The 26,454-nt window shown below is 43.0% G+C and overlaps 1 protein-coding gene across 13 annotated transcripts in view; it reads right to left on the reverse strand.

The window, feature by feature from the left end:
* Positions 1-26,454, reverse strand: part of CACNA1G (calcium voltage-gated channel subunit alpha1 G) — a 333,398-nt gene that overhangs the window by 144,736 nt on the left and 162,208 nt on the right. For all 13 annotated transcript variants that reach the window (XM_081850628.1, XM_081850622.1, XM_081850626.1 and 10 more), the window contains exons 3-5: positions 25,130-25,263; positions 4,722-4,819; positions 3-162 (exon numbers count right to left, since the gene is read on the reverse strand). In XM_081850628.1, the coding sequence (XP_081706754.1) occupies positions 3-162; positions 4,722-4,819; positions 25,130-25,263 (392 nt within the window). The remainder of the gene's footprint in view (positions 1-2; positions 163-4,721; positions 4,820-25,129; positions 25,264-26,454) is intronic.

The raw sequence follows: 26,454 nt of genomic DNA on the forward strand, positions 1-26,454 counted from the left end.
ACAAACTGAAGTTTTCTGGAAGGAAGCAGCGGTTCCTGAGCAGCCCTGCCCAAAGCTGGACTCCAACAATACCAAAGATGAAGAAGACAAAAAAACAGAGGAGGAGAACGTTCCCCAACATGGGAAGCGTGTCCAAAAGCAGCGTGACCAGGATGCGCATACCTGAGGGAGCAAAGGGAAAGCAGCTACTAAATGGGAGAAGTCCTACTAAGTTGGGTTCTTCTTGCTTCAAAAGCTAGGCAGAAGGGTCAAACTTGCCATCTGTGAGCTCGGTTCCAACCTTATTTTTTTCCTATTACTGCACCATATTAATTCCTGGCAGTGGTTATAGTCCATCTTACTGTCCACCACACATTGCAGAGAAAATGACATTTCCCCTCAGGAATCTAAATTCTTCAACAGCTAATCTAAACTCATGGAAAACTATTGTCATGGCTGTGAAACTATAGATGGTACGGTGGTTGTTTCAGCAGCAGACCACGGTACCCAATGGTGCCGCCTGGAACGTGAAAGATGGGGGTGATGCCAACCTAGAATATGTACAATGCCACCAAACTTCCGGGCCTCTTAGAAAATAAAGGATTGCAATTCAGTTGAGGCCCATGCAAAAGTCAGCAAGAAAGTGACTGTTTGAATGCCCTATGCCATATGTTTCAATCTACAGATGCACTCTATGGCGGGAGAGCAATGCTAACACAGAAGGTCTCCACATGATGAGAGAAAGTCACGTAAAAATCGGCTTTCAGCCATTACAGTCACTGCACAGAACACAGCCATGTGGAAGCGATTTTCATGCTGAGACTCACTAGCAGTCGGTATATGGTGGGACTCAGTTGCAAAGCCATCAGTGCATCTGCCCCATCTCAAACTCATGGCTGTCCTGCCCTACCAGTGTTGGGAAGGCACCTCTCCAGCTCTGCCCTTCCACACCACCTACTGTTGTTGGGAATGAAGCATGTAAAGCAGACCTGGGGCCAGCCCTACCATTAGACAGGGTGAGAAAACATCTCTAGGGTGGCAGCTTTACTATTACAGGGCAGCACAATGTCAAACTATTTAGGTTTTCACCACAATGGAGTAACACACCCTGCCTCTGTGTTGCCACACATATGCATGTCTATTCTAGGGGTCCCCCCCCCAACTTCCCTTCCTGAACTTCTTGCACCTCTCATGTTTCAGCTGAACTGCAGTGGCCACCTTTCTTCTAGCAATTATCCTGTTCCTTCAGCATCAACCAGCAAAGTGTTTAACCAGTTAAAGTTTCTCTTTGCTTGGAAAATTCACCTGTGAATTTCTGTCTGCCACGGAAAAATCACAGGAAGGAAGGTAGCAACCCTAGATTCTCATACGTCCTGGCCATTGTACACTCCTTTTGCAAGCTCAGAACCACCCTATTCCCTTCTATCTCAATACAATATAAATTAAAATCTTCTTCCCCATCCTAATTCATTCCCTGCAAACATGCAGAACTTTACAAGGCAGTTAATTCGTACAACGTTAGGAACATTCGGTTCTGTAACAGAAAGACAAATTGATGGCGACTTAACTTGACATTGGGGGAAAAAAATTGATTTCACCCGACATCTCTGTAATATTCTGTTCATCCTCCATCTCTTTTTGTTCTCTCTCTCTTCTTTCTTGTCTCTTTCATCCACAACGCGGTTCATATTGATCTTATTTAAAGAAACCTTTAAAGCCATTTCTTTTACCTTTATACCTCAGCAAGAATTTTTCATTGTTATGTCATCAGATCGCCTCTTTTTTTTACTTGCTTCCTCCCATAACAAAATAATAGCCTGCCTTCCATATACTCACATATACCCCATCACCACCAGCACCTCCAGCCTATTGTTAAATGTCTCGTATTTGGTCCCTGCATTTATTATTGATTCATACTTGTTCCTTGCCTTGCTTCCTTATGCTTCTGTGTGGTCCTAGCTTTGCTGCACAGGAGCGAAGATGAATTACCCGGGATTTGCAAACACATTAAATGAATTACACCCACAGTTAGACAGTGGCAGATAAATTCAGCCATCCATCAGCTCTGCTAGGTGGGGAAAAAAATTATGAGCAAGATACTTGAGCTATAAAATGATAAAAGCGACAACAATAACAACAGGGAACATCCTGCCAGATTAAGTTTAATTTAATGGGATTAGAAAAGCAAATAGAGCCTAGGAATTTCCGGCTTCTGACAGATGGATCACAGTCTGAGTACCTCATGTTGTCAAGGTAACTGGCTAATTTGACAAGATGGGTCCTTTCTTTTGCACTACAAAGCTTTGCACTCATGCATAGTGTTAAAGAGAGGGGAAGGATTGAGACCCCAAATTTATCTAGATACTCTGGTCGATTGGATACACTGGACTTCAGATGCAAATGAAATTTCCTCAGAATATTTAGGTGCTGTTACTGTATTGATATCACTAGCACAAAGCATCTTGTTTTAAGTTTTATGGTTGTTGTTTTTTTAAAAAAAATAATAATCTGGAAATTATTAGGAAGATATACAGATAAGAGAAGAGCAATTCATAATGTCCTAAATTATTTGACCAGTAACATGCTGTCAGGGAACCACAATCAACCTTTGGGAGTCCGAGAGGGGGAGAGAGAGAGAGAGAGAGAGAGAGAGAGAGAGAGAGAGAGAGAGAGAAACCAAGATGTACATACCATCGAAAGCATGAAATCATTTTTCAGGATTAATTATGGGTAGGGATGGGGGATAAATTAAATTCAGTGTGCATTCTAAAGTGAATCTGTCTAAAGCGAATCTGTCTAATTCAAAATTTCTGGAAAAAATATGCAAACTGAAAACAGCTATCCTTCAAAAATTCTCACTTGCCAAAATGTGTACGTCAGGAGAATTGCACTCAAAGACTTGCATCTTTTTTTATTAAAGAAAACAGTAACCTGAAATTAAGTTTGGGAAAAACAAGAAATTCAGGGGAAATGACACTGGCAGATTCAATCATCCCTGTTGATGGCGAGGGTTGGGCAGTCTCAGCTGTATACATGAGCTTTCAAACATGGTCAGCTGGCTACACCTTAGTTTAATGTTTATACCTGCCCTTCACCTTTGCCAGAGCACCTTACAAATGTCAATATATGGCAACAGGGCAGGCATTCTGAAATGAAACCGTAAGGAAGTCCCTTGCTTGGGACCAGGATTGAAATCCCCACCATCTAGAGGGGAGAAAGTCCTGGCAAGAAGCACTGAAGAGTAATAGAGCAACAATCCAGGAAGAGAGGCTGAGATTTAAAAATAAAAATAAAAATGTGTGTGCAAAAATCCCCAATTCCCTAAAATCATTATTTCAGTTCATTCTTCTCTCCGCTTTTCTTCAGAGAGCCGAGAGGAAAGTGAGCTATGTAGCCCATCTTGTTATTTCTGGAAGGTCAAAGAAACCTTGTTTCATACTGACATACCCAGATAAAATGGATCATATGAAAAGCATTGGCTGGAGAAGGACAAAAAGCTGTCATAGCATTGCTGAAGATGTGGATCAGGGGCAAAGTAGCGTTGTGAATTTATTATTTTTTGGGGGGATGTCCTGTATTCACAGTCCCTGGATCCAGCAAGGATTCAAATTGCTGGAATAGCTAGTCAAGTTTCTCAGTAATGGTTCTCCAAGTATGGGATGTTAAAGTAACAAAGGAAGTGGCACTGGGCCAAACAGCCAAACAGCAAGTGGGTACCTTCACCTCTTTGTTAGGTCAAAGGTCGACTTGGTGTGTGAGAGGTAGGAGATGGATTCAGGCTGAAGCCTACGAGGCAGAGCCATGCCTGATTTTTGCTGGAACTCAAGGCTGTGGCAATGGAAGAAGCAAGACCTTCTTGGGGTATGGATGGTGTGAGCCCCTCCATCATAGGCTCAGGTTGCACATACATGTAAATAAATCATATGTTGACATCAGTGTCTCTGCTGTCCCTCATTAAAAAGGAAACCTGGGTAAGTGCCTGGAACCTGCTCGGAGGCGTGCAATAATACAGCAAGGAGCCATAGGTTGAGCATACACTCCAGAACACTGAAATAAGTGGAATCCAGTATGGTCCAAGGACTTGTTATATTTGAAAGAAGAGTAATTCTCTTAAACTAAGCTATACCTGGCAGCCCTAGGAAGAGGAAGGAATTTGTTGGCCTCCAGATGTGGATGGACTCCAATTCCCATCGTTTGCAGCCAACATGGGCAAAAGTCAGGGATGATGGGATCTGGAGTCCAGCAACACCTGGAGGGCTGCAGGTTTTCCTCCCCTATTCTACATCATCTTTCATACTAGTGTAAGCATGTACACAGAGAGAAGCATATACTGTTTCTAGTAGTCTACCCTCTCTTTCCCATCACACCTCCTTGACGCCTCCAAACTCATTTTTTAATTTTCCTATAAAGGGATTCACATGAGACCCTTTTCCAGAAGCACTGTTCAGCAAGGGAAACAAAATACCAAGTCCTTGCCAGTCTGTTTGATTAATTATTCACTCTTTTTTTTGAGGAGATGTCTTAGATGGATGGACAATTCATTAAAAAGAGCACATTGGTATCAGGCTCTACATAAGGGGAGTCTCAATAGCAGTCAGCGTGGTCAAGAGATGTAGGTGAGCGCGTTAAATGGGATTTTGGAAAAGATGTAAAATGTCCCACTTATTTCCAGATTGTCAGAAATAATGAGCTAGTTTCAAGGGGGAGAGAAAAAAAATGGGGAGAAAGGAGATTTTACTTACTAGGAACTCTGTTAATGGCTCTCAACGGCCGGAGTACCCTGACGGTCCGAACAGCTGAGAAACTGACATTCTGCAAGTCCAGAGAGTATTCCAACATGCTGAAAAAAAGCAAGAAATAAAGGGAACACTTCAGAGTTCTGCAGGAAAAAAGTTAGACGCATCCCAAATCAAACAATCGACACATGGTGCCAGGAGAAAAACTCCCAAGCAGGACTTCTGTCCATGACTGAAGGGTCCTGGAGGAATTAATTATGGGTTTAATTATCATATCAGAATAAAGTTCATGAGCAAAAACTGTTCTATAAAGTCTCCCATCCCTCTTATCGTCTGCATTTTTAATGCTCTTTTACAAAAAAAGTTTCTGAGGGCTGAAAGTTTCCCAAAGATTCTTTTACCATTGAGGAATGAGAGCATGCAGGGAGGAACTTTCCCAGTTAGCATAAAAATAATACACTTTTGATTTGTTTTGTGGTTTCAAGACATGTGACCTGGTCAAAGGCCATTTGAGCAGGAGCAATGTCTCCGTTTATGGGATCGTCTTGGAGCAAGCTATATGTACCTATATGAATTATCTCACAGAATCATTTTCACACAATAAAAGACTCGTGGGAATCGCTCCAAGTGAGGCCTCATGTTGATGTAAGTATGTGGAAGCATTTTTTCACCAGTCAATTTACACCTCAGTTCTCTCACCTCTGAAAGTCCTCTGCCAAAACGTCTCATGGCTCAGATCATACATCATCTCTCCTCGGGTCTTTTCACTGGCTTCCCATCCCTTCTGTATCTAGCACAAACTTCTCTATAAAACTATCCTCAGCCTGCCACCCCCTCCCTCAAACCGCCAGCCTCTCTTTTAGCTCTTGATTCTCATATGCCTCTATCTGTGATTTTGTCTCCTCCAACATTAACAGGCTTGGCCAACTGAAAATCTCAGTCAAAATACCTAAATCTGAAAATCTCAGGCTCACTTGAACACCCCCACCCCACCCCATTCTTCCCTGCTGTATCCCATGGATGGAACTCACTTCCTGAATATGTGCAAACGCTCTCCCTTCAAACCTCTTCACAAAACCCATCCATTCCATGTGGCCATGGCACACCCCTTCCATCTTAATTCCCAAATGTAACAAAGCTTTAAACTTCTCTCATATCCTTCTCTCTCTGTGTGTGTGTGTGTGTGGCTCAGATTCCAACTTCCTTGGGGACCAGGACCTCTTAATTTTGGCTATAAAACTCTGTACACTACACTGATGTTCGTGACTGGACTTAACTTACCTTTACCTTTTTATACCAGCTCTCAATGGGGACCAAACCAGCATGGCAAGAATTCTTTTTTTTTTCTTTATTATTTCATAAAATGTATATGCCACTCTTGTAAAAACACAAAAACAAAAAACACCTCCAAGTGGTTTACAATAAGGATTAAGCAATAAAATCAGGAAAAAGTTACAACAGTACTTTAAAATATACAAAAAATAAAATACTAAAGCGGATTAAAATTACTTCGACTTTCTGAGCATCTTGGTAGGCTTGCCTAAATAAGAATGTTTTTAGCGAGTGTCGAATAGTACAGTGAAGGCGCCTGCTTCATCTTAGTGGGCAACTTGGGGCACTTTGGAGGTTTCCATGCCCACCACCCAAGTGTACACCACCCAAGTAAAAGTGCCATGTCCATATCCCCCTGCCAAATAAGATTTGCCCACACAAAAAGCCTAATGTTGCTCTGTCCTTTTCTATCCTGATACAGCTCTATGTTTTCCTATGTAATATCAATATTTCTTTAGGCCTGTGGGCTTTGCAATAAGTAAAGCTGTCAAAAAAATGTTGCCTGTGGAACACTGAAGAGCTCTGGATTGTTTTTTGGTAAAACACAGAATGCGAGGTTTTTTAAAATTAAAAAAAGAAGTTAAAAGCTTTATTTAATTTGTTCTAAAAACTACTTTAACAAGATACAAGTAAAGCCAGAGTTCTTCAGAACTCAGCAAGTTGAATTCGAGACAGACTCACATTGTAAGTTTGTTGTGAGGCTTGTAAAGCCTCCTGGAGGACACAGGCAACCACCAGAAAGAAAAGTTTGTGTGGATTTGTAAAGAAATACAATGGTACCTTGGTTTATTAACTTAATCTGTTCCGGTAGTCTGTTCTTCAACCAAGGCGTGCTTTCCCATAGCAGCAGGGGGACTCAATTTACAAATGGAACACACTCAACAGGAGGTGGAACATGTTCTGCTTCCAAGGCAAAGTTCACAAACCAAAACACCTACTTCTGGGTTTGCAGTGTTTTTAATCCAAGTTGTAAACTAAGCGGTCCTTAAACCAAAGTACCACTGTAATGGAATGTGCACTCAGCTACCTAGTCATCATTTTAAGGTAAGAAAGCAACAAACCCCACCTTCCCCTCCCCCACAAAAAGACCATGGAGGAAAGTCAATCCCTTTTACGCCCCCTACAAAAAGCCCATGGAACTTATTTGTCTGCAAACTGTCAGGTTTAATCCACTCCAGAGGGACTCCTGTGCCACGACATTTCATCTACTTTGGTCAAAAGCTGGAAGAGGTTTTGCCGCTTAATGTTCCATACTATAGTGAAAATGGGGGGAAACAAAACAGAGTTGCTCAAGAGCTGAAGTACAGATCAAAGCAGAGAGCGCACCGAGCAACACAGAAAGAGACTGGGTTTTTTCAAAGTGCAGATATTATTATTATTATTATTATTATTATTATTATTATTATTATTATTATACACCAAAAAGCAAATCTCAGGGCCTGTGAGAGAAGTCTGAGCCTTCTTGCAGCCTTATAACCATCAACATGCTTCTCCAGGCATCCTCTTCCCAGGCATGGAAAGGAAGGAGAACTGTGGAAAAAGAATGCATAAAACTCTAAGAATGGCTCGCAGTCCTTTCCGGCAGAGAGAAGTGGCACACTGGCTTGCAAACAGAAATAAAGCAGCCTCTTGGATGCGCTTTCACCTAATATCCTATCCATTCAGCTCAGCATCTTTCTGTTTAGTTTAGTCTTTCTTATCTTCCCATAGCAACAAGCATTCCAAGACTATAATGTGAAGTAAGATTCAGCCGAGGAAACTAATGTTCGTTTGTTTTTCTTCTGGATGGCAGTTTTGCTAGAGATTCTGATAAGGAAAGAAGTTTTGAGAAACAAGTTCATTTCTCAGGTGAGCCTGTCTGCGAACTTGTAGCAAAATAAGGAAACACTTGCTGCAAATTCTGGATTCATTTTTCGTAGAGGTACAGAAAATGTCATTTATGAGCCAACTCTGAACCATTCACCTGTGCAGAACTGCTTCGAAGAGAGACTACTCCGAACACACAGAATTTAGGAATACAGGGCAGAATTCAGTGCAGCAGGGCAAGAATGTGGGAAATGGGGTCTGCTTACACAATAGGACTTTCCCCTTGTCCCCTTGCACACCCCTAAAGCTGTTCTGCCTCACCCCAACCCTCCAGAGCAGATTTAGGGGGTGTGGGCTGCATGGGGGAGGAAGTCCTGTTGAGTGGACAGATCTCGTTCCACACATGCAACAACTAAGTTTATCAGTGGTCATCCATGACACACCACAAAGCACAGCTATAGACGTACAGCATGACCTTCATTTTACCTAGTGGAATGTACCTGAGTAACTTAGTGGCTTACTATATTCCTTCTACTTAAAGGTAGCTGCTTGCATAATAGCAATTTTGCAAGTATCTTCTAAAAGTTCCTTTGCAGCCAGAACCATATTTACTAGATTGAGTGATGTCTGATTTATTATAATGAGAAATAGATGCTGTATCTGCATGGCAGAGAAAAACTCCAGTGCAAACAGACATCAGATCAACACACAAAGGGTTGTATCCAATGGTGTCAGAGCAAAGATCTGTTCTCACAACGGGACATCCCCTTCCTCTCCTCTCAGTGCCCGTCAATCTGCTCCAAGTGAGCTGCAGGGAATAGAAGGGGGTGGGTGGGATTCCATCGCAACACAGTCAGGCTGGATAGCTCAGTTGGTTAGGTAAAGGTAAAGGGACCCCTGACCATTAGGTCCAGTCGTGACTGACTCTGGGGTTGCGGCGCTCATCTCGCTTTACTAGCCGAGGGAGCCGGCGTACAGCTTCCGGGTCATGTGGCCAGCATGACTAAGCCACTTCTGGTGAACCAGAGCAGCGCACGGAAACACCGTTTCCCTTCCCGCTGGAGCGGTACCTATTTATCTACTTGCACTTTGATGTGCTTTCGAAATGCTAGGTTGGCAGCAGCAGGGACCGAGCAACGGGAGCTCACCCCGTCGCGGGGATTCGAACCGCCGACCTTCAGATCAGCAAGTCCTAGGCTCTGTGGTTTAACCCACAGCGCCACCCATCGTGCAAATAACACCAAGGTTGCAGGTTCAATCCCTGTATGGGATGACTGCATATTCCTGCATTGCAGGGGCTTGGACCAGATGATCCTCAGGATCCCTTGCAACTCTACAATTCTATGTACATAACTCTTTTCGAGGTGTTGTTTCCTATGCTTCTAATGTAGCACTGGAGTACCAAACCATGCTGCAGAAGCACCCTTAAACTCTACAATCCCTCCTGTAGTGCAAGCAAAAAGAAAAAAAGACTCAAAAGACAGAGGGGGCGGACGGACTTGGGAATAAAGAGAATAGTAGTCTACTAAAACCAAGAGATCGGAAAACATTCAAATTGCATACAAAGGCAAATCAGAGCAGTTCATTTTGTGCTGACTGGAAGTTTATGAGCAAGTTGTGAATATGCATAACCGCTGCAAGGGAAAAATGTGAAAAGAAGGTGAGAGCTTGGAGGAGCATCAGATGTTCACATTGTGGGAACCCCTCTAAGAGAATGATCCTGCAGATGTCCCTGTCAGGAGGAGAAGTGCCCACATATGCATATGGTGGATTGAAAGTCACCCAGCTGAAGCAGGGGTTGGCAAGACGCAGTTACAGTGGTACCTTGGGTTACAGACGCTTCAGGTTACAGACTCTGCTAACGCAGAAATAGTACCTCGGGTTAAGAACTTTACCTCAGGATGAGAACAGAAATCGTGCTCCGGCATCGCAGCAGCAGCAGCAGCAGCAGCAGCAGCAGCAGCAGCAGCAGCAGCAAGAGGCCCCATTAGCTAAAGTGGTACCTCAGGTTAAGAACAGTTTTAGGTTAAGAACGGACCTCCAGAACGAATTAAGTTCTTAACCCGAGGTACCACTGTATTTTATTGGAGGTTAGAATGGGATTGAAATCTCTCTACCCCTGCCCAGCCATTCCAATTTATCACAGCATCTGAGAAGTGTGGTTTACCAGTCTTGGATTGCATTTTGCACATCAATAAGGCATATCTACAGCACGGGTACCTGAGCGAGGGAGTCAAGAGCTGTGTGCACATGCCCTCTCAAAATATTCCATTGGCAGACAGGGGAATTCTGACTGTCCATTTCACCAAATTTCTTCAGGGGCAAGGAATTTTTTCAGCAGTTTCTTGGTGTCAGGGACTGGCAGGGCTCTGAAGAGTGTGTGGCAAAGGCTGGGCGGGGGGGGGGGGCAGGCCAACTCAAGAGAGAGGACCAGCTAATTATGGGGTTTTTGCCACCCATGAGGCTAGAGCCAAGGCTGGAGGAAGGGGAAGAGCCTGAGCAGTTAGCAGCAGGAGAGGAGGTGCAGGATGTGGAGGAAGAGGCTGTTCAGATGAGGTGCAGGGCGGTCGAATCCTCACTGTCCCCTGGAACCAGGAGGGGCTCGAATAGGCAAGCACAGAGGCAGTTTCTGTGTAGGAGAAGTCACCGGTCACTTGCACACACTCCATCTGAAAAGAATACTTAAGCTGAGAGGGGGGCATGGTCCCACTGTTGTTTCAGTTGTTTCATGGTCCCACTGTTCAGCCAGGGCACAAGCCTGGACAAGTTAATGCCAGCTATGTAGTTGCTAAAAGTGTATGTGCATGTGTATTTGGTGCATCTTAGAAGCTACTGTGAAGCATGCTTTTGTTAATGAAGAATTAAACTACTGTCTGTTTGTCCTCCTTGCCTGAGTGCGAGCAGGACACCTAAGGGATGGACTTCACCATTTGCAGGGGCACCTGAACAGGGTCCCGTCCCCCCACTTTCCCCTGAAGGCTTTATTTATTTCTGCTGCTTAAAGTAGCAAGAGCAGCATCTGTGTTGGCAATCTAGCCACCGTTTTGAATCCTCCACAATGTCCTAGCATTGCTCCAGAGCAAGCATAGGCAAACTCCAGCCCTCCAGATGTTTGGGACTACAATTCCCATCATCCCTAGCTAACAGGACCAGTGGTTAGGGATGATGGGAATTGTAGTCCCAAACATCTGGAGGGCCGGAGTTTGCCTATGCCTGTTCCAGAGCATGGGGGACTGAGCGGGTGAGGAATGGCAGCTGCCACAAAAGAATGGTGTAGAACATTTTCAGAAAATTCTGCAAGGTTGCTTTCTTTTTCTATAGGGTAAGGGTGAGATAAAGAAAAATATCTGAAATGTTCTCATTAAAAACATGTCTTCTGGGGAATTTTGGGCCAACCCTAAGGGGGCTTCTAAGAGAAAATTAGTACCTTCACCAAACTACAGTTCCCAGGATTGTGCTTGGGAAAGTTATGAGAGTTCAACTTTATCAAGCCTATACTAATTTTTAGGAACCATACAAGCACGACATTGACTGATTTGGAAGTGGCAGAGGATGCATGAAATGATATGTTTACTTGCTCCATGTGAAACAGCCACAAGATGGCTCCCTGAGCTGAAGACAGTTCCAGGCTGGTTACAGATAACATGGGGGGGGGGGACTGAGCTAGAATCTGAACTTGGTACAGACTTGTTTGTTTCTTTGTAGGACATTTCAATGAACCTATAATGGGCCCTCCATTATTCTACGAAGAAGACAGGTGGTTGCTGGATCTAGTTAGATTCTGATTAGGAGAGAAGCAGCTGTCTTCATAGGCAATCATGGGCATGGTTCTCTATGGGGACTTCCAACATGCAAATTAGAAATATGGCACAAGGAACCTCGGGGACCTTCTCTAGAGCAACACACACCCAATGTCAGCACATCCAACCCACTTCATTTCCTGAGGATGTGAAATTATATACAAGAAATGACTGGGCTGCATTTTAGTCTTCTTGAGAGAAAGCTCTGCCATATATTCTTTAAAGTACACCATAAGATCTTCCAGGTTGGATGTCATGGATCCTTATTACCTACAAAGTGGAGCAATCAGAATTGAGAGAGAGCATTAAGCAATCAGGGGACAGAAAGAAAATGATGTCTAGGTAGCTTACATTGTATCTCTGGAAAAGCAGAGAGAAAGGCTTTGTCACCTGCAACTATCACTCAGCCAATGTCCATTATATGCTGCTCACCATCTTAATCGGGAGGGCAATGAATCTGACACTCCCAGCTCAAAACTGGGAACACAAGTACGTGCAAAGCCAGGGATCTTGGCAAATGTGGCTTTGAAAATAGTGACATCCATTGCTGCTCTACACTTGGGTTGGGGTATATGCTCTAACACAGAAGGACTGCCATGCTAACTACTAAGATTAGCTACCAGCGTTAATCTTCTAACTCCAGCTCCTAACATGGAAACATTATGGTACAAACGATATATAGGTAACCTGATGGGGCTTCAAAATGCTTGCTTATAGATTTTGCAGATTTCTTCTCCTGCCCAAATACTTTGTGATTTCAGAAAAGTCTAATGATAACAAAGGGTGTTTCAAGGTCCAACTCCCAATCTAAGTATTTCGCTTCTCCTGGTTGCATTAGCCTCGCTGACTTAGGTCATGTAACACAGTTCAAAAACACTTGAATAACGCTCAGGAATAATTAAAATCTAGAAACTGAGGCATGCTGCCAATTTGAATCATTATCACAAGTAGTTAATGGTAACAGTTCATATATCTTGCAAAGCACTCGGCTATCAGAATTTGATGGATTGGACATAGGCATTGACAGGCCTGCAGCCAACAAATGGGGTTGGGGATCAGTGCCTCCAAGGATGCAATCCTATGAGCATTTACCCGATAGTAAGCACCACTGAGAGACGCGGGTGGCGCTGTGGGTTAAACCGCTTAGCCTAGGGCTTGCTGATCAGAAGGTTGGCGGTTTGAATCCCTGCGACGGGGTGAGCTCCTGTTGCTCAGTCCCTGCTCCTGCCAATCTAGCAGTTCAAAAGCATGAAGTACAAGTAGATAAATAGGTACCGCTCTGGCGGGAAGGTAAACGGCGTTTCCGTGCACTGCTCTGGTTTGCCAGAAGCAGCTTAGTCATGCTGGCCACATGACCCGGAAGCTGTACGCTGGCTCCCATGGCCAGTAAAGCGAGATGAGTGCCACAACCCCATAGTCATTCGTGACTGGAACCTAACAGTCAGGGGTCCCTTTATGCACTAATGAACATAATGGGGTTTGCTTCCAAGTAAACACTCACTGAACTTTAAGTTGGTATGGCGCCCCTCCTAGAAATAACATGCATTCCAGATTCCCATGTTGATTTTTTTTGCAGCTGTGGCCCTCTAGCTGTTGTTTGACTCCAAGTCCCATCGGTCCCAGCCAGCATGGCCAATGGCTATGGGCGATGGTAGCTGTAGTCCAGCAACATTTGTTGGGTCAAAGGTTCCACACCCTGTTCTAGTGCAAGCTGTCTTGAGATGCATGGAAATATGTGCATCTGAGGATATATATTTTTGGAATGATTTGCTATATTGAGAAAATGTTTCACAAATATTTACTTTTTAAAAAATTAAAAGCTTTGGATACTGCATTTTAAACCTAATTCCAAAGACAAGGACAATTCCGTCATCGTCTCCTGCGGCATGTCCCAGATCTTCGACTGGATATTAGCCAAAATGGATCTGGAAATGTGCTGCTATTCTGCAGCAAAACCTCCAGTGCTAAAAACAAGGTGGGGGGTGCACGGTGGAAATCCAAGGAAACCAGTCTCTCTCCTATTGCTCTGATCCTTACATTTGCTGAAACAACCAGAACTGACCCATATTAGAAAGGGAACTCCTAACTCGGTATTGATACATTCACTCGTATACTGTACATTATATACATAGAAAAACTAATGAATAGACTGAACAGCAGCAACTCATCTGTCACAATTAGCTGCTCCATACTAATAATGAGAAAAGGCAAAGGGAACATAGAGGTGATGAAATTACAGTTGGGCTCATGGTAACCTGGGAAAGTGAGTTACAGTGGGTATTTGTCACCTCACTGTTTCAGGTGGCTGGTTTATGTCTAAAGTCACTTTAGTTTGATGGCTGTTTTAAGAAATATTATTATTGTGGAAGGTTTATTATGTCAACATTTTGGTTTCAATATTCTGACGAGGATTGAGGTCTGTGATACGTGTTTTGAATAATGCCTGGTGTTCTTATTTGTTACTGCCTTGAGCATCATCTGAGAATTAGGTGGGATATACCTTTCTTCCCCGCCCCCGCCCCCATCTTGGAGGACAAGGTCGTGTTACATGGGGGGGGGCAAGGTGGCTAAGCCTCAACAAGATGGCTGCATCATGTGCCCTGTCCTCAGACCATGCTCTAGTAAATAGTTTGCATCCCATAGATTTGGAAACTAAGACTGAATACACTTCTGTTTACTCTACATCCAGTGTGTTCCCACTGCTGGCTGGGGAAGGGGTGCACATATGATGTTGGTCATAATACATATGGTATGTATCCTGCTGTTTCTTACGAAATATCATGTTTTTATGAACTTTTCTCTGAACCAGTTTTGATCCAAATTGAGAAAAAGAACATCCTAGCTACTTTTAAGCTAGTAATGGGTATACAGCCTAAGTACCATACTGAGAAATCTAGCTGCTAATTATACAATTTCAAGATAATTTGCTTCATTTTGGTAATGCAACTTCATTTAGGTATTAGGAAGGCACTGGCCCAGCGCCCAGACACCTAACCATTATATGAATTGAGAACCAGCTCTAGCACACACCCAGCACTGCCCTGAATTGGCCTAATTACAGGTGAAGGTTGGTAGTGGTAGTGAGCAAGCAGTTGAGCCTGCCCAACTGTACTGATATTTCCATAGTTGAACTTCTGATAAGGGACCCCAAATTCCCTGGAATCCAGTTCTGGGGTTGGGGGGGAAACCACACTGCTCTATGATATCAATTCAGTACATCATCTGGAACCTCTTACATGGTCAGGTTCTGTAGAGTCACTAATTCTCCTGCCCTTTGGGGTTTGTGTTTAAAGGAAAGCATAATGACACTTTAAGAAGTCACAACTCAAACTGCAAAGAGGCAGAAAATAAGAATGCATCATATATTCACCAACTCTAAGAAGCACTTTAGTTTCTGCATATTTTGGGGGTGAAAGAATTTGCCCTCAGTGCTTGAGGGTATTCACACTTTTAGATGCTGCACTTATATTATTCTTTGGGTGGCAAAGGTCTGCCTCCTAGCTTCTGTCAACCTTTAACTACTCTTTCAATATCCATTTCCCAGAATTCCCTTTGAAATAATGGCCCATGATTATGTGATTCATCAAAACTTCTCATTTCTATGAGGAGCTCTGTTCTAGCCAAAGCTGTATTTTAAAAAGAATGAGATCTGATAACATGGCAGCATTCTCTCTCTAATCTCCAATGAGCTTAGCTATAATTAGAGGGGAGTGTGGCAAATACTATATCCTCTATGAGTAGTGCTAATAGTTGTATTATATTGTCACAAATAAACAATTTCTTCTCCTGGAGTTCAGTCTGGACAACCTAATATGGCAAGGCATAATTTTCAGAGGGGCCCAGCTGCATGTAGAACCCCCTAGATCAGGCACCCCCAAACTCGGCCCTCCAGCTGTTTTGGAACTACAACTCCCATCATCCCTAGCTAACAGGACCAGTGGTCAGGGATGATGGGAATTGTAGTCCCAAAACAGCTAGAGGGCTGAGTTTGGGGATGCCTGCCCTAGATAATGAATGCCACAAACTCAGTTTGATTCTTTGGACACTACCACCTCACGCCTTTGTACACAGACTCTGCTAAGCAGTAGGACTTAAAACAAAAAAACCTATGCCAATTTAAAACATAGCTCTTCAACATGCCTCATGTTGAATTCAGCCCCTAATTGCACATATTCAGCTCAGGGATTCTGGACCTACATCAATGCCTGCAAGAAGGGGTTCTGAACTGAAAATTAAGCTATCTTTTGGAACAGAACTGAGGATGGTGTCCAACTAAATTGTTCCATAAGTAAAACTTCCTCTCCCTTCTCCCCTTAAATCTGTTCTAGGGAAAATTACATGAAAAGGACAACAAAGACTTTAAGAGAATGGGAACCATTTACAACATATCTGAAGAGGCAACATATAGAAATGGACTCATTGGCAGGGTTTGAGTAAACAATCACACCTGTATACAACAAAAAGTAAGACTATATGTATTGAGAAAATTTTGGGGAAACAATACGCAGGGTGAACAATATGGAGATAAAACAAAACGGGAGTATGAGGGAAGCCCAGGGGGAGGAGGGTTGAAATATGAAAAATTGTTGAAGATATATTGTTAGAAGAAGTATACATGGAAAAATCAATAAAAATTATTATTAAAAAAAAAACAGATTTGGCAAGGCTGGGGGCACGCATGGGGAGAGCAGAGGAGGAACTTTCATTGCGCAAGTGTAAATCCTTGTGCCGACCAAATGAACTAGTTGGATGCTGCCTTTAATTATGGACTTGAAAGGCATATGAGAAACAGAGGGGAGATGGCCCCAATCTCAAACTGGGATTACACATGCCAAAGGCAGCTGCTATAAAAGTGCATATGGGTAGGTAGGTGGGAACAACATAATGTGCTGCACTGCACTCTGTGAAACACACACACACACACACACACACACACACACTTATTGTTGTTAGCCACTCTGAGCCCAGCTTCGGCTGGGGAGGGCGGGATATAAATAAATTATTATTATTATTATTGTTATTATTGAAACCTTTCCCACTTTTGCAGTAATAAACAAAATCTTTTCCACGGGTGATACCCAATGTTAGTCATTGGGTATCACTATCTTATTCCACTTCCAACAGCTGTGCTCTCTTAGTAACCTCACTTCTGTACTGAAATAATAGTGTCCAACAGTAGCAGGAAGTAGCATTACCCAAACCAGAACCACAAACTGGATGTGGATAAAGGTAAAGGGGGGGGGGCTTTTGTGAAACTTTTTGCCCGTATTCCACATCAATGTGCTTTTCTTTCAAGCACAAAGCTTTACTGTGTAAGCAGGGAAAGGGAACCTGTGGTCTTTCCAGATGCTGTTGGACTCTAATGCCCATCAATCACAGCCAGAGCAGTCAATGAGCAAGGGATGATGGGAGCTGTAGTTCAACAACATTGGGATGGTCACAGGTTCTACAATACTGCTGTCTAGGTTGATGTGAAAAGTTATCAGACAGAACTTTGGAAGAAAGCAGGATTGCCATGCCATGAACGCATTTTTCGATCAGGAAGCTGCCCTGCCTGGAACATTTCCTCAAATGTGAGGCTCAAGTCTCTTACACTTGTATGCATGTGAACATATAATTCTTATTATGAAAGAGAAAGACAGGATAGAGAAGCATTTGTATTGCAAATGGACATTCTGGCCCAAGCTGGTTTCCTATTCATCTTTCAAGCTGAAATGAACGCAAGAACTGCTTAAAGCCTCATGTGTGAAATGTTCTTAGATTCAAATCCTGCTGCATACAGACAGAAACTCTGCCAGGCCTGGATCAGCTACTACAGCTTGGATATTTTTTTTAGCTTGCACAAACATTTTCTCCTCATAAGCCTTGGCCTGACAGTCATTAAGGGCAGTGCTCTCCTGATGTTACATCCTTAGTTACCTCTGGCAACATGTCAGGTCCTGCGCTTCTCAAATGTAGTCCCTCTCCCCACCCCACCCCCTTTCTTTTTTCTTTCTGTTTTCTTCTCCCCCTAATGCCTCAACAAATGAAACGGATTTGTAAAAACGTTACATGGAAGAAGAAGAAGAAGAAAAAAATACGAGGCACTACACTTCTGTAAAACAAGAAAATCCTTAATAAAAAATATTTTAAAAAAAAATGTAGCTGCCTTATCTGCAGATGGAAGTGGGAGATATCCTTTGTGGAGATGTTGCATGGGAAGGAATAGTAAAACCTATCAGGAGAAACCCCACTCACAACAGATATGCCAAAGATGTTATTTTAAAGCAGTCTAGTACTGGGTCACCCCATTAGATTTCTCTGCCTGCTGGCTCAGAGGTGGAGGAATCTGAAGCAGAAAAATAGGCAACATTCTGAACACCTTACTAGAACGGAGAAAGGTGTGCTATTTTAGTTAACAAAGTAAAAAGGAAGAGGCCTGTGTCCTCCTCAGCAGTGAAACAAAGGAGAAAGTCAATGAGCTTGGGGAGTGGGAGAAGGGGAAATGATATTTCATTTCACATTTAAACTATGGATCTTTTGACAGCTAGATTGCTTTTGACAGGGGCCAGATGGGAACAGTTCAGACACTCAAAGAGAAGGAAAATCTTAAAGCAAGAGACAAAGCTGATCAAGCAGAAGTCAATGGCAAAGCTGTAATATGTCTGGACCAAAAGTCTTATGCCCATATGCCTGCAGAGCTGTGTGAAGACCTGGCCCAGAAATGGCACTGGGGTTGTGACACTGTCTGAATAAAGGAAATATATATATATAATGAACCCCAAAGACCCTTCAAGCTGGGATTCACTGCAAGGGCTTTCATGCGTTTTTGTGTGTGCAGACAACACATGACAAATGACAGTGGGCGGAGGCAGCCATTGATGCATCTTCAAAACACTGAGTTAGAGGGTGCTGCTGCGAGGCTCCAATCCCATCAGCCCCAACCAATGGTCAGAGATGATGGGAGTAGTAGTCCAGCGGCATCTGGAGGGCCACAGGTCCACCATCCTTGAAACATACCCTAGGCAGATGCCTCCCATCTTCAAAATAACCCTCTTCCCAGAAGCCTCCCCAAGCTGTAGCTCTGGTCTGAAACCTCAGATGAAACCCTTATGAAACCCTGTCTACAGTCTCCTTGGCAAGCCTGCTATGGAACCCTACCCTAAAATTCGATAAGCTAAGGTAGGATAACATGCCATTTCACCTTCAGTATGGATTTTCACATTATATTCTTCTCCAGTTATTAAAATGAATAAAACTAATCAGGAGGCAATGTAATGGAAACGGTTCCCATTCAGATAGTTTAATTGTTTGGACAAATAATGCCATCATGTTAGCCCCAGAGAAGATTAATCAGGTAATGGACGGTGGTTAGAGAAATGGAACCAGGATCTTCCCCTTCTGCAAAATGGGAATAATTTTGACCACACAAGATTCTTACAAGAGAAGTTTTTTAAGTAGCTTTGCAGAGTACTTTTCAAATTAAAACCAGATAAATACTAAGTTGCTGCGATTGACAATTGTGCATAGGCTCTCCTGGTAGTCATCTTCCTGCAGAGCCGGCAAATCTCATCTGCAGCTGGAGACCAAGAATAGGGTTGATTTTGAGAAAGGCGTATCTTCCCAGAAACATACATTTCTTTTGTTCAACTGTTGCCTCTGGTCAAATAGTTTTTGCAGGTTTTGTAACCACACAAAACCTGTTTACTAGAAACAAATGGGATGAATGCAAATGGAGATTTCTTTCATGCTGCCTTTAACAATACAGGGGTGGGGGAAACACACCTGTCTGTCTCCAGCCCTTTAAACACCTCACCCACCCACAGAACAGAACAGCCCAGTGCATAACAACTTCAAGCAGGAAGAAGCTATAAAAATGTCTCAGATTTCTGGGTGAACTACCATCAAAATAAATGGTGCAATTACAACCCTACAAGCTCCATCAAGCTTCACTACCCCAAATCCCTCCTGTCTGTCATTTCCCAACTTCCAGGCTCTTGGCTGTTCATCTTTGAGAGTCTCCGCTGAGGCAGCCAAACTGCTTCTGCTCATATACTCCAGGCGAGGATCATTACCGAAAGCAAACTGGGGATAACCCCGAGGAAGATTTTGTCCAGACTGGCCTTTGAAAGGTACGTTAGAAGAGCTTTTCTAAGCACATTCTAATCGGCCCCAAAAGCCTGGCAAGAAGAAAAGACTGCAGATGTTATTAGACTGCGTTAAATTGGCCAAGTGAAAGCATAGGAGGGAAGCCTAGGCTGGGTTTCAACTCAGCCAGCTTAGCACATGTTCAGAATTACATGCTGTCTTCTTTGCACGCGACTCTCAGAATGCATCGGTGAGAAGAAGAGCAATGCAACGTAGATTCTGGATAAGAATACAGACACTCACAAATCTGCTCTGCATTCTTCAAGATTTTCCCCCAGGGACAACTTTGAGCTTGTGAGCTGCATCCTCATAGTTACAGTGATGCAACTGGGCCTCCCCAGGGTAGCATGTGCCTGAATGCAAGCTCAGCTAGCCATACCTAGTATCTACAGATTTGCTCCGACATACAGGGACATAATATGAACACCCCTAGCTTCCATTTAATTAGGTTTTTGCTCAGGAGAAGCAAGCCTCACCCCAAAATGTGGTTGGATTTGCCCTGTTAATGGAAGAAGATTGGAAGAAATTTAAAGTTTATCTACAGAAACATTGTAAAATTAAGGAATGTTAGAAGGATGTTGGAATGAAGTAATGTGGTTTTAGCAGAAATGATATAAAGGATGAAGTAAAAATGGATTGTTAATTGGTGAAAGAACAGAAAGTAAAATCATAGTATATTAAGATAAATCATTAGGATAGAAATAAAGATGGAAAGGATTTGCTGAAATATCTAATTGAATTAGAATACAAAAAAGGGAGGTGTGAGGAGGTCAAAGAAATAAGCAAAGGAAAGAAAGTTATGTAAAGGATTGATTTTTTTAAAAATTATCTGCATCTTTTTTTCTGTTTCCCCCCCTTGTTTTTGTATTTTTTTTCTGTTTAAATATGTTCCTTATTTTTTCTTTTTGTAACCTTTAAAATCTCAATAAAAATCTATTGAAAAAAAGGATTTGCCCTGTTAAATAAATTAAGATAAATGATGATGATAATTAATAAAAAAATTAATAATAATAATAATAATAATAATAGAGACGTTACTGGTTCCAAGCTATAAAGCTGATCAAAACAGCAGGAAGTCTCATTCTGCTTTCCCTGCTACACATTCAGTCCATCATCGGAGCCTCAGAGCTGAGCCAAAGTTAACAAATGCCCAGAAAATCTTGGCAATATCTTTCTAGGAAGCCTGACAAATCTTATTCTGCAGTGAGGGAAGAGTAGCCTTTCAGGAGTTTCATAAAACAAACTTCTTTAAAACAGGAATGGAGAACCTGTGGCCCTCCAGATGTTGTTGGACTGCAACTCCCATCATCCCTGACCATTGGTTATGCTGGCTGGGGCTGATAGGAGTTGATAGCCCAACATCTGGGGGGCCACAGGTTCTCCATCCCTGAATAGTACAGGATAGGGACAAGGGCTTGGCGGCCTCATTTTAAGACCCAAATAAAAACCCCTCATGTAACAAAGTGGGTGCTTTGTTTATGCTTCTCATCTCTACTGAAGTCCGCAAAAGATGTCAGATTTTTTAAATGTCCCATCTGCCTGTCTTTTAAAGCAAAGCTTTGATATAGCATTCAGTCTGTTCTACTTAATATGCAAGTGTCATTTGATGGCAGGCCTTTACTGAAAACAATCTATACATGCAGCACTACATAACATTGTGAACAGGCTACGTAAAGATGCAGTTGCACCCTTGTTCAGAAGAAAGCATGCATCTTGAAGGTGGATCCAGCAGTACTGTGATTAGTGCCAGACCTCATGCCACAAGCCAACCTGCAGCAACCTTCTGGTGGTGAAGAAGAAGAGTTTAGATTTGATATCCCGCTTTATCACTACCCAAAGGAGTCTCAAAGCGGCTAACATTCTCCTTTCCCTTCCTCCCCCACAACAAACACTCTGTGAGGTGAGTGGGGCTGAGAGACTTCAAAGAAGTGTGACTAGCCCAAGGTCACCCAGCAGCTGCATGTGGAGGAGTGGGGAAGCGAACCCGGTTCACCAGATTACTTAAATGACAGCGGAAGAAAGTCCTGGTGGTGCACAATCACTATAAGCCCTGCTCACTGGGTAACTAGTGCCCAAGCAGGAGGCATCTGAGGAGAGCTGCCAAAGGCTCACTATTGCTGCTTTTGCTATTACTGAACACCCTCCCCCCCACACACATCCAGACCCAGCACATACTTCCTTCTCAGACTCCTCTGATGAATGCTGGGTGGCCTCCACTGTACCTTTTGTGTATTTCAATAGCTTATATCAGGCATAGGCAAACTCCAGCCCTCCAGATGTTTGGGACTACAATTCCCATCATCCCTGACCACTGGTCCTATTAGCTAGGGATGATGGGAATTGTAGTCCCAAACATCTGGAGGGCCAGAGTTTCCCTATGCCTGGCTTATATACCACTTAATCACAGTCGTCTCTATGTGGTGTACAGGGGACCTAATACAAAAAGACTAAAAAGGAGTTAAAACTATATAAGCAGAATTCAGTTTAAAAGTCTGCTGGGTGGTTGTTTTTTAAAATCTTAATTAGTGTCTGAGGTTCAACAGGGAAGTCTCACCTCATCTAGAATGTGAAACTTGTTATTCTTAGGGTAGGGTGTTTTAGCGCTCTGTGAAAAACCGTATGTGGTATACCGGGAGTAGAAGGGTGATAATAGAGCTAAGGCACTACAATGGTTAGGAATGTGAGTTGCAACACTACCCAATTCAAATCTCTCATTCTGCATCCCATTCCCCCATGTGGTCTAGATGGCTTTAAGCAAGCCAATGGCACTTTTCTTTAGCCCCACCCATTGAGCCATGTGCAATGTAGAGATAAAACTACCAACCTCCTTTACAGGTCCTGTTATAAGGATTACTGAAATAATGTATGTGAAATGCTTTGAAGACACTCAAGTGCAGAACTACACAAATGCTATTTTATTAGCAGTGGCAGTAGTTTTACATGCACCCAACACTAGAAAAAAAGAACAACAGCATGGCACCTTCTAGTAGCCTGGGAGAACTCTTGCTGCTGACTTCCTAACCTGGAAAAACGCTGCTGTTGTGGTTTATTTCTAGAATCCTCCAGTCCATTCCAGGAAATTCCAGTTAATTATATGGGAGGGGTGTGTGGGAGTAGGGGCAGAACCCTAATAGACTCTGGGCACTCTTTATGAATAGGAAGGTGAGGAGAGAGCCTCCAAGCTCTTTATGTGTCAAGGAAACTTAACCCGTTTCCTGGCTGCAGGCCAGGAACGTTTCATGTGGATTTCAAGCCTCAGCCAGGAGATTCTCGGGTGCTAGAAAGAGCCTTTAATTTAAACCAGGTGCCTCTGAAAGAAAAACACTTCATGAAAGGCAAAAACTTGGTTTCATTCCCTCAAAACAAAAGGGCAATCACGCACATTTTGACTAAAATATTCCCTTTTTGGAACACAGCCTCCATGCTTTAAACAAACTTGCTGAAACCTCATCCATTTGGACAATCTGCATGAAACTGAGACTACCAATATTTCTGGAGCCAGAGAAAATACTTGAGCAGAATGCCAGCTGAGTCCGCCCAAATCTGTGGAGCAAAAGACCTTACAGTATGGAAAGCAGCACACAGGCTGGCAGGGAACAAAGGAAAGCGGGGTTTTGTGGCATTCCTTTGTTGCTGCCGTCTGCAAAACTTAACACTGTGAGTGCCGCAGAAATCTAGGGACACCACAGTGGGTGGACAGGAGTGTGGTTTGTACTGCTTGTACAGCACGTGTCAAGTAAGGCACATGAGACGAGTGGCGGTGGGGACTCTGCTGATGTCATGCTTTTGTTTACAGTGCTCATTCAGTTGCTCTTCTAATCTGGTAATGATATGACGGTGGACCACTGCCCAAGGATGTTTCCTCCCACACATGAATTCCTGGATGATCTCAGCACACACAAAGAAGCCATCTGAAGTGCCGAAAAAGGAATGAAGTATCCGCATATCTTGGCAGTGCTGCCCAAAGACATTTTGCTCTCTTGGGCAGAAAATCCAATGGCGACTCCTTCCCATTGTCATGATGAACATTATACCAATACATACCATTGGTCTAGCTAGGCCAGAATTCTTCAGCCTTAGATGCCCAGATATTGTTGGACTCCAACTCCCATCACACCCAGGCTAAAGCTGACTGGGGATGATGGGAGTCGAAGTCCAACAACATATGGGGACCCAAGTTTGAAGAGTACTGATCCAGGCCATGACAATCTACTTTGATTGGCTGCAGCTCTTGAGGAACCCTCTTTCGGCCGGTCTAGCCCATCCCTACAACCCAAGGTCCTTTTCAAATGGAGATGCCAGGGATTGTGCCCGAAACCTTCTGCTGCAACCCAATGGAAAGTTCTCCTGACCAAGCCCCATTGAAATTGAACAAGGGACTAGGCAGTGGAACTTGATCAGTGATGCTGTCAGGGCAGCTGAGTCCCCACAAATGCAGCATGACTTGCTCCAGACATTCTGAAGCAAGTAAATACACATTACTATCTAATGATGGAGGCAGACAGCAGGCCCTAAATCCAGAGTCTTAAACCACCTAACTGCACGACTAGACTTGTGAGGAACTTCTTGATACACTTTGTATCTGATCCATTATCTACACTCCTGCTCTTAAAATGGGTGACCCAAATCTGCCACTCAGCATGTACTTGGACATCCAGAAACAGGAGACATGTTACGAAAAAGAAAAACCTGCATACATGCACAGTCTTTTGGGAAAATTGCAGTATGACATGGGTAGAGTTTGAACTGGCAACACTTGTTTGGTTCACAACACAGCTTTCTTCTCTTTGCACCTGGATCCTAACAATATCCTCATCCTGCATATTCCACGTCCACAAGTTCTTATAAACAACTCTTGAGCCTTTGGTATCAAAAGGGCAGAGGAACTGCTTTCAAGTCGGAAACCCAGAAAATTCTTCAAAGTTTGAAAAAAATAATAATGCAAACCTTGGCAACAGCTTATGAAACACTTCATAAATCTCTAGTAAGACATTTGTAGTGTGTCTAATGTCACAGAGTAACAGAAAATGTAACAGAAAACAGTTCAGAAAATGTTCAGACATATCTGTACCATAATTTTAAACGGGCATAAATCATCAGCTTCCTGGTGTTTTTGCTATCGGCACTGCATATCTCAAAATGTCTAAAAGTAGCATTTCGCAACTGGAAACTTGGGGTTATAGACAGCATTTAGGTAAAAGCTTTCTACATACATTCTCAGCTACTTTGTACACTTACTAAAAATGAGAAAACATACACGATAATGAATTTCTCAGCTGGGGGTTAGCTAGCCTCAGCTGCTGTTAGCAAGAAAGTTGCCCTTTGTTTGAGAACTAATGTCTGACTTACCCAGCCAGGACAATGAAAAAATCCAGACGGTTCCATGTGTCTCCCAGGTAACATTTCTTCCCGAAAATCCCTAGTGCAACCATCTTGATGATCATTTCCACAGCAAAGAAGGCAAAGATAAAATCATCAAAGCTCTGGAAGATAAAGAAGCAGGATGATGAGGTGCACCCTGTGGCAAAGATCCAAGTGCTTAATTGGAGACAGTTCACCATGCAAGGGACTTGACCTCCAACCTAACCAAATGAGGACATCACCCCACACATTCTTCATTTCTCCAACAGGTAGGACTGGCAGTTATTCAAAACCAGTCTGCAAAAAGCAAGACTGGGGAGATGCCCATTTTACTCACAGAAGCAGGAGTATGAAAAGAGAACAGAGCTATATCATAATGTGGCTGAACACCTCCTGATGTCCAGGTCCAGAAGTGGCTGAAAAATACCATCTCCAACCAGTTGTACGTCTGTTGAACAGGACCAGATTTCCTTAGCAAGAAGCCAACATCTGAATAAACTTGAATTAGCTGCCCTTTCTTATTTCAAACTGCCCCATTTTTGTGGTGATGTGAAGAATTCCTCCAGTGGAACTGGTGACCTCTGTTCCCTTTTCAGAATCCTAACAGGGTAAAATTAATTTATCAGTGTACCACCCCCCCCAAAAAAAAACCCCATAACACCACAGTGCTGGGTGTTGAATTCTACTGTAGTTCTTGTTTCTCTGCTTATTTCTGAAACGTGTTGGTTTTTCAGGATCCCTTCCACTTAATTTTCACCCAGTGTTTCCTAACTTGGACCTTTGATACAAAGGGTCAATTTCCATGCAACCCAGACACACACCCTTAACCCAAAAACCCATCATATGAAACAGAAAGCTTTGCACACAGAGAACCCTCAAAGGGGGCAAGGCATACCCAGTAAGCAGATTCATTCTTCTTTATGGCAAAGGCAATGGAGTTGGTTGGATTACCTCTAAGACATTAAATGCACATTTAAAGCACATGGCAACCTCCAAAGAACCATGGGAACTGTAGTTTCTCCTTTGCAAGGCTACAATTCTGACCAACTTTAACAGACTACAGTTCCCAGGATTCTTGGGGGGGGGGGGAGTCATATGTTTTAAATTTATGGTATGGATCTGCCCTAACAAGCACTTTCCTGAAATCATGGAACACAAGAAGCTACATTAAACTAGCTAAGACTGTGGGTCCAACTAGACCAGGATTGCCTTTGCATATTGGTGGCAGCTATCGCAGGCAGATGACTTTCCTATATATTTTAACTTAATGTAATTAAATATAATATATTGCTTAATTTCTAAATGGCATCTGA

The sequence above is a fragment of the Podarcis erhardii genome (assembly GCF_964252035.2).
Source record: "Podarcis erhardii genome assembly, chromosome: 2".
NCBI classification, from domain to species: domain Eukaryota; kingdom Metazoa; phylum Chordata; class Lepidosauria; order Squamata; family Lacertidae; genus Podarcis; species Podarcis erhardii.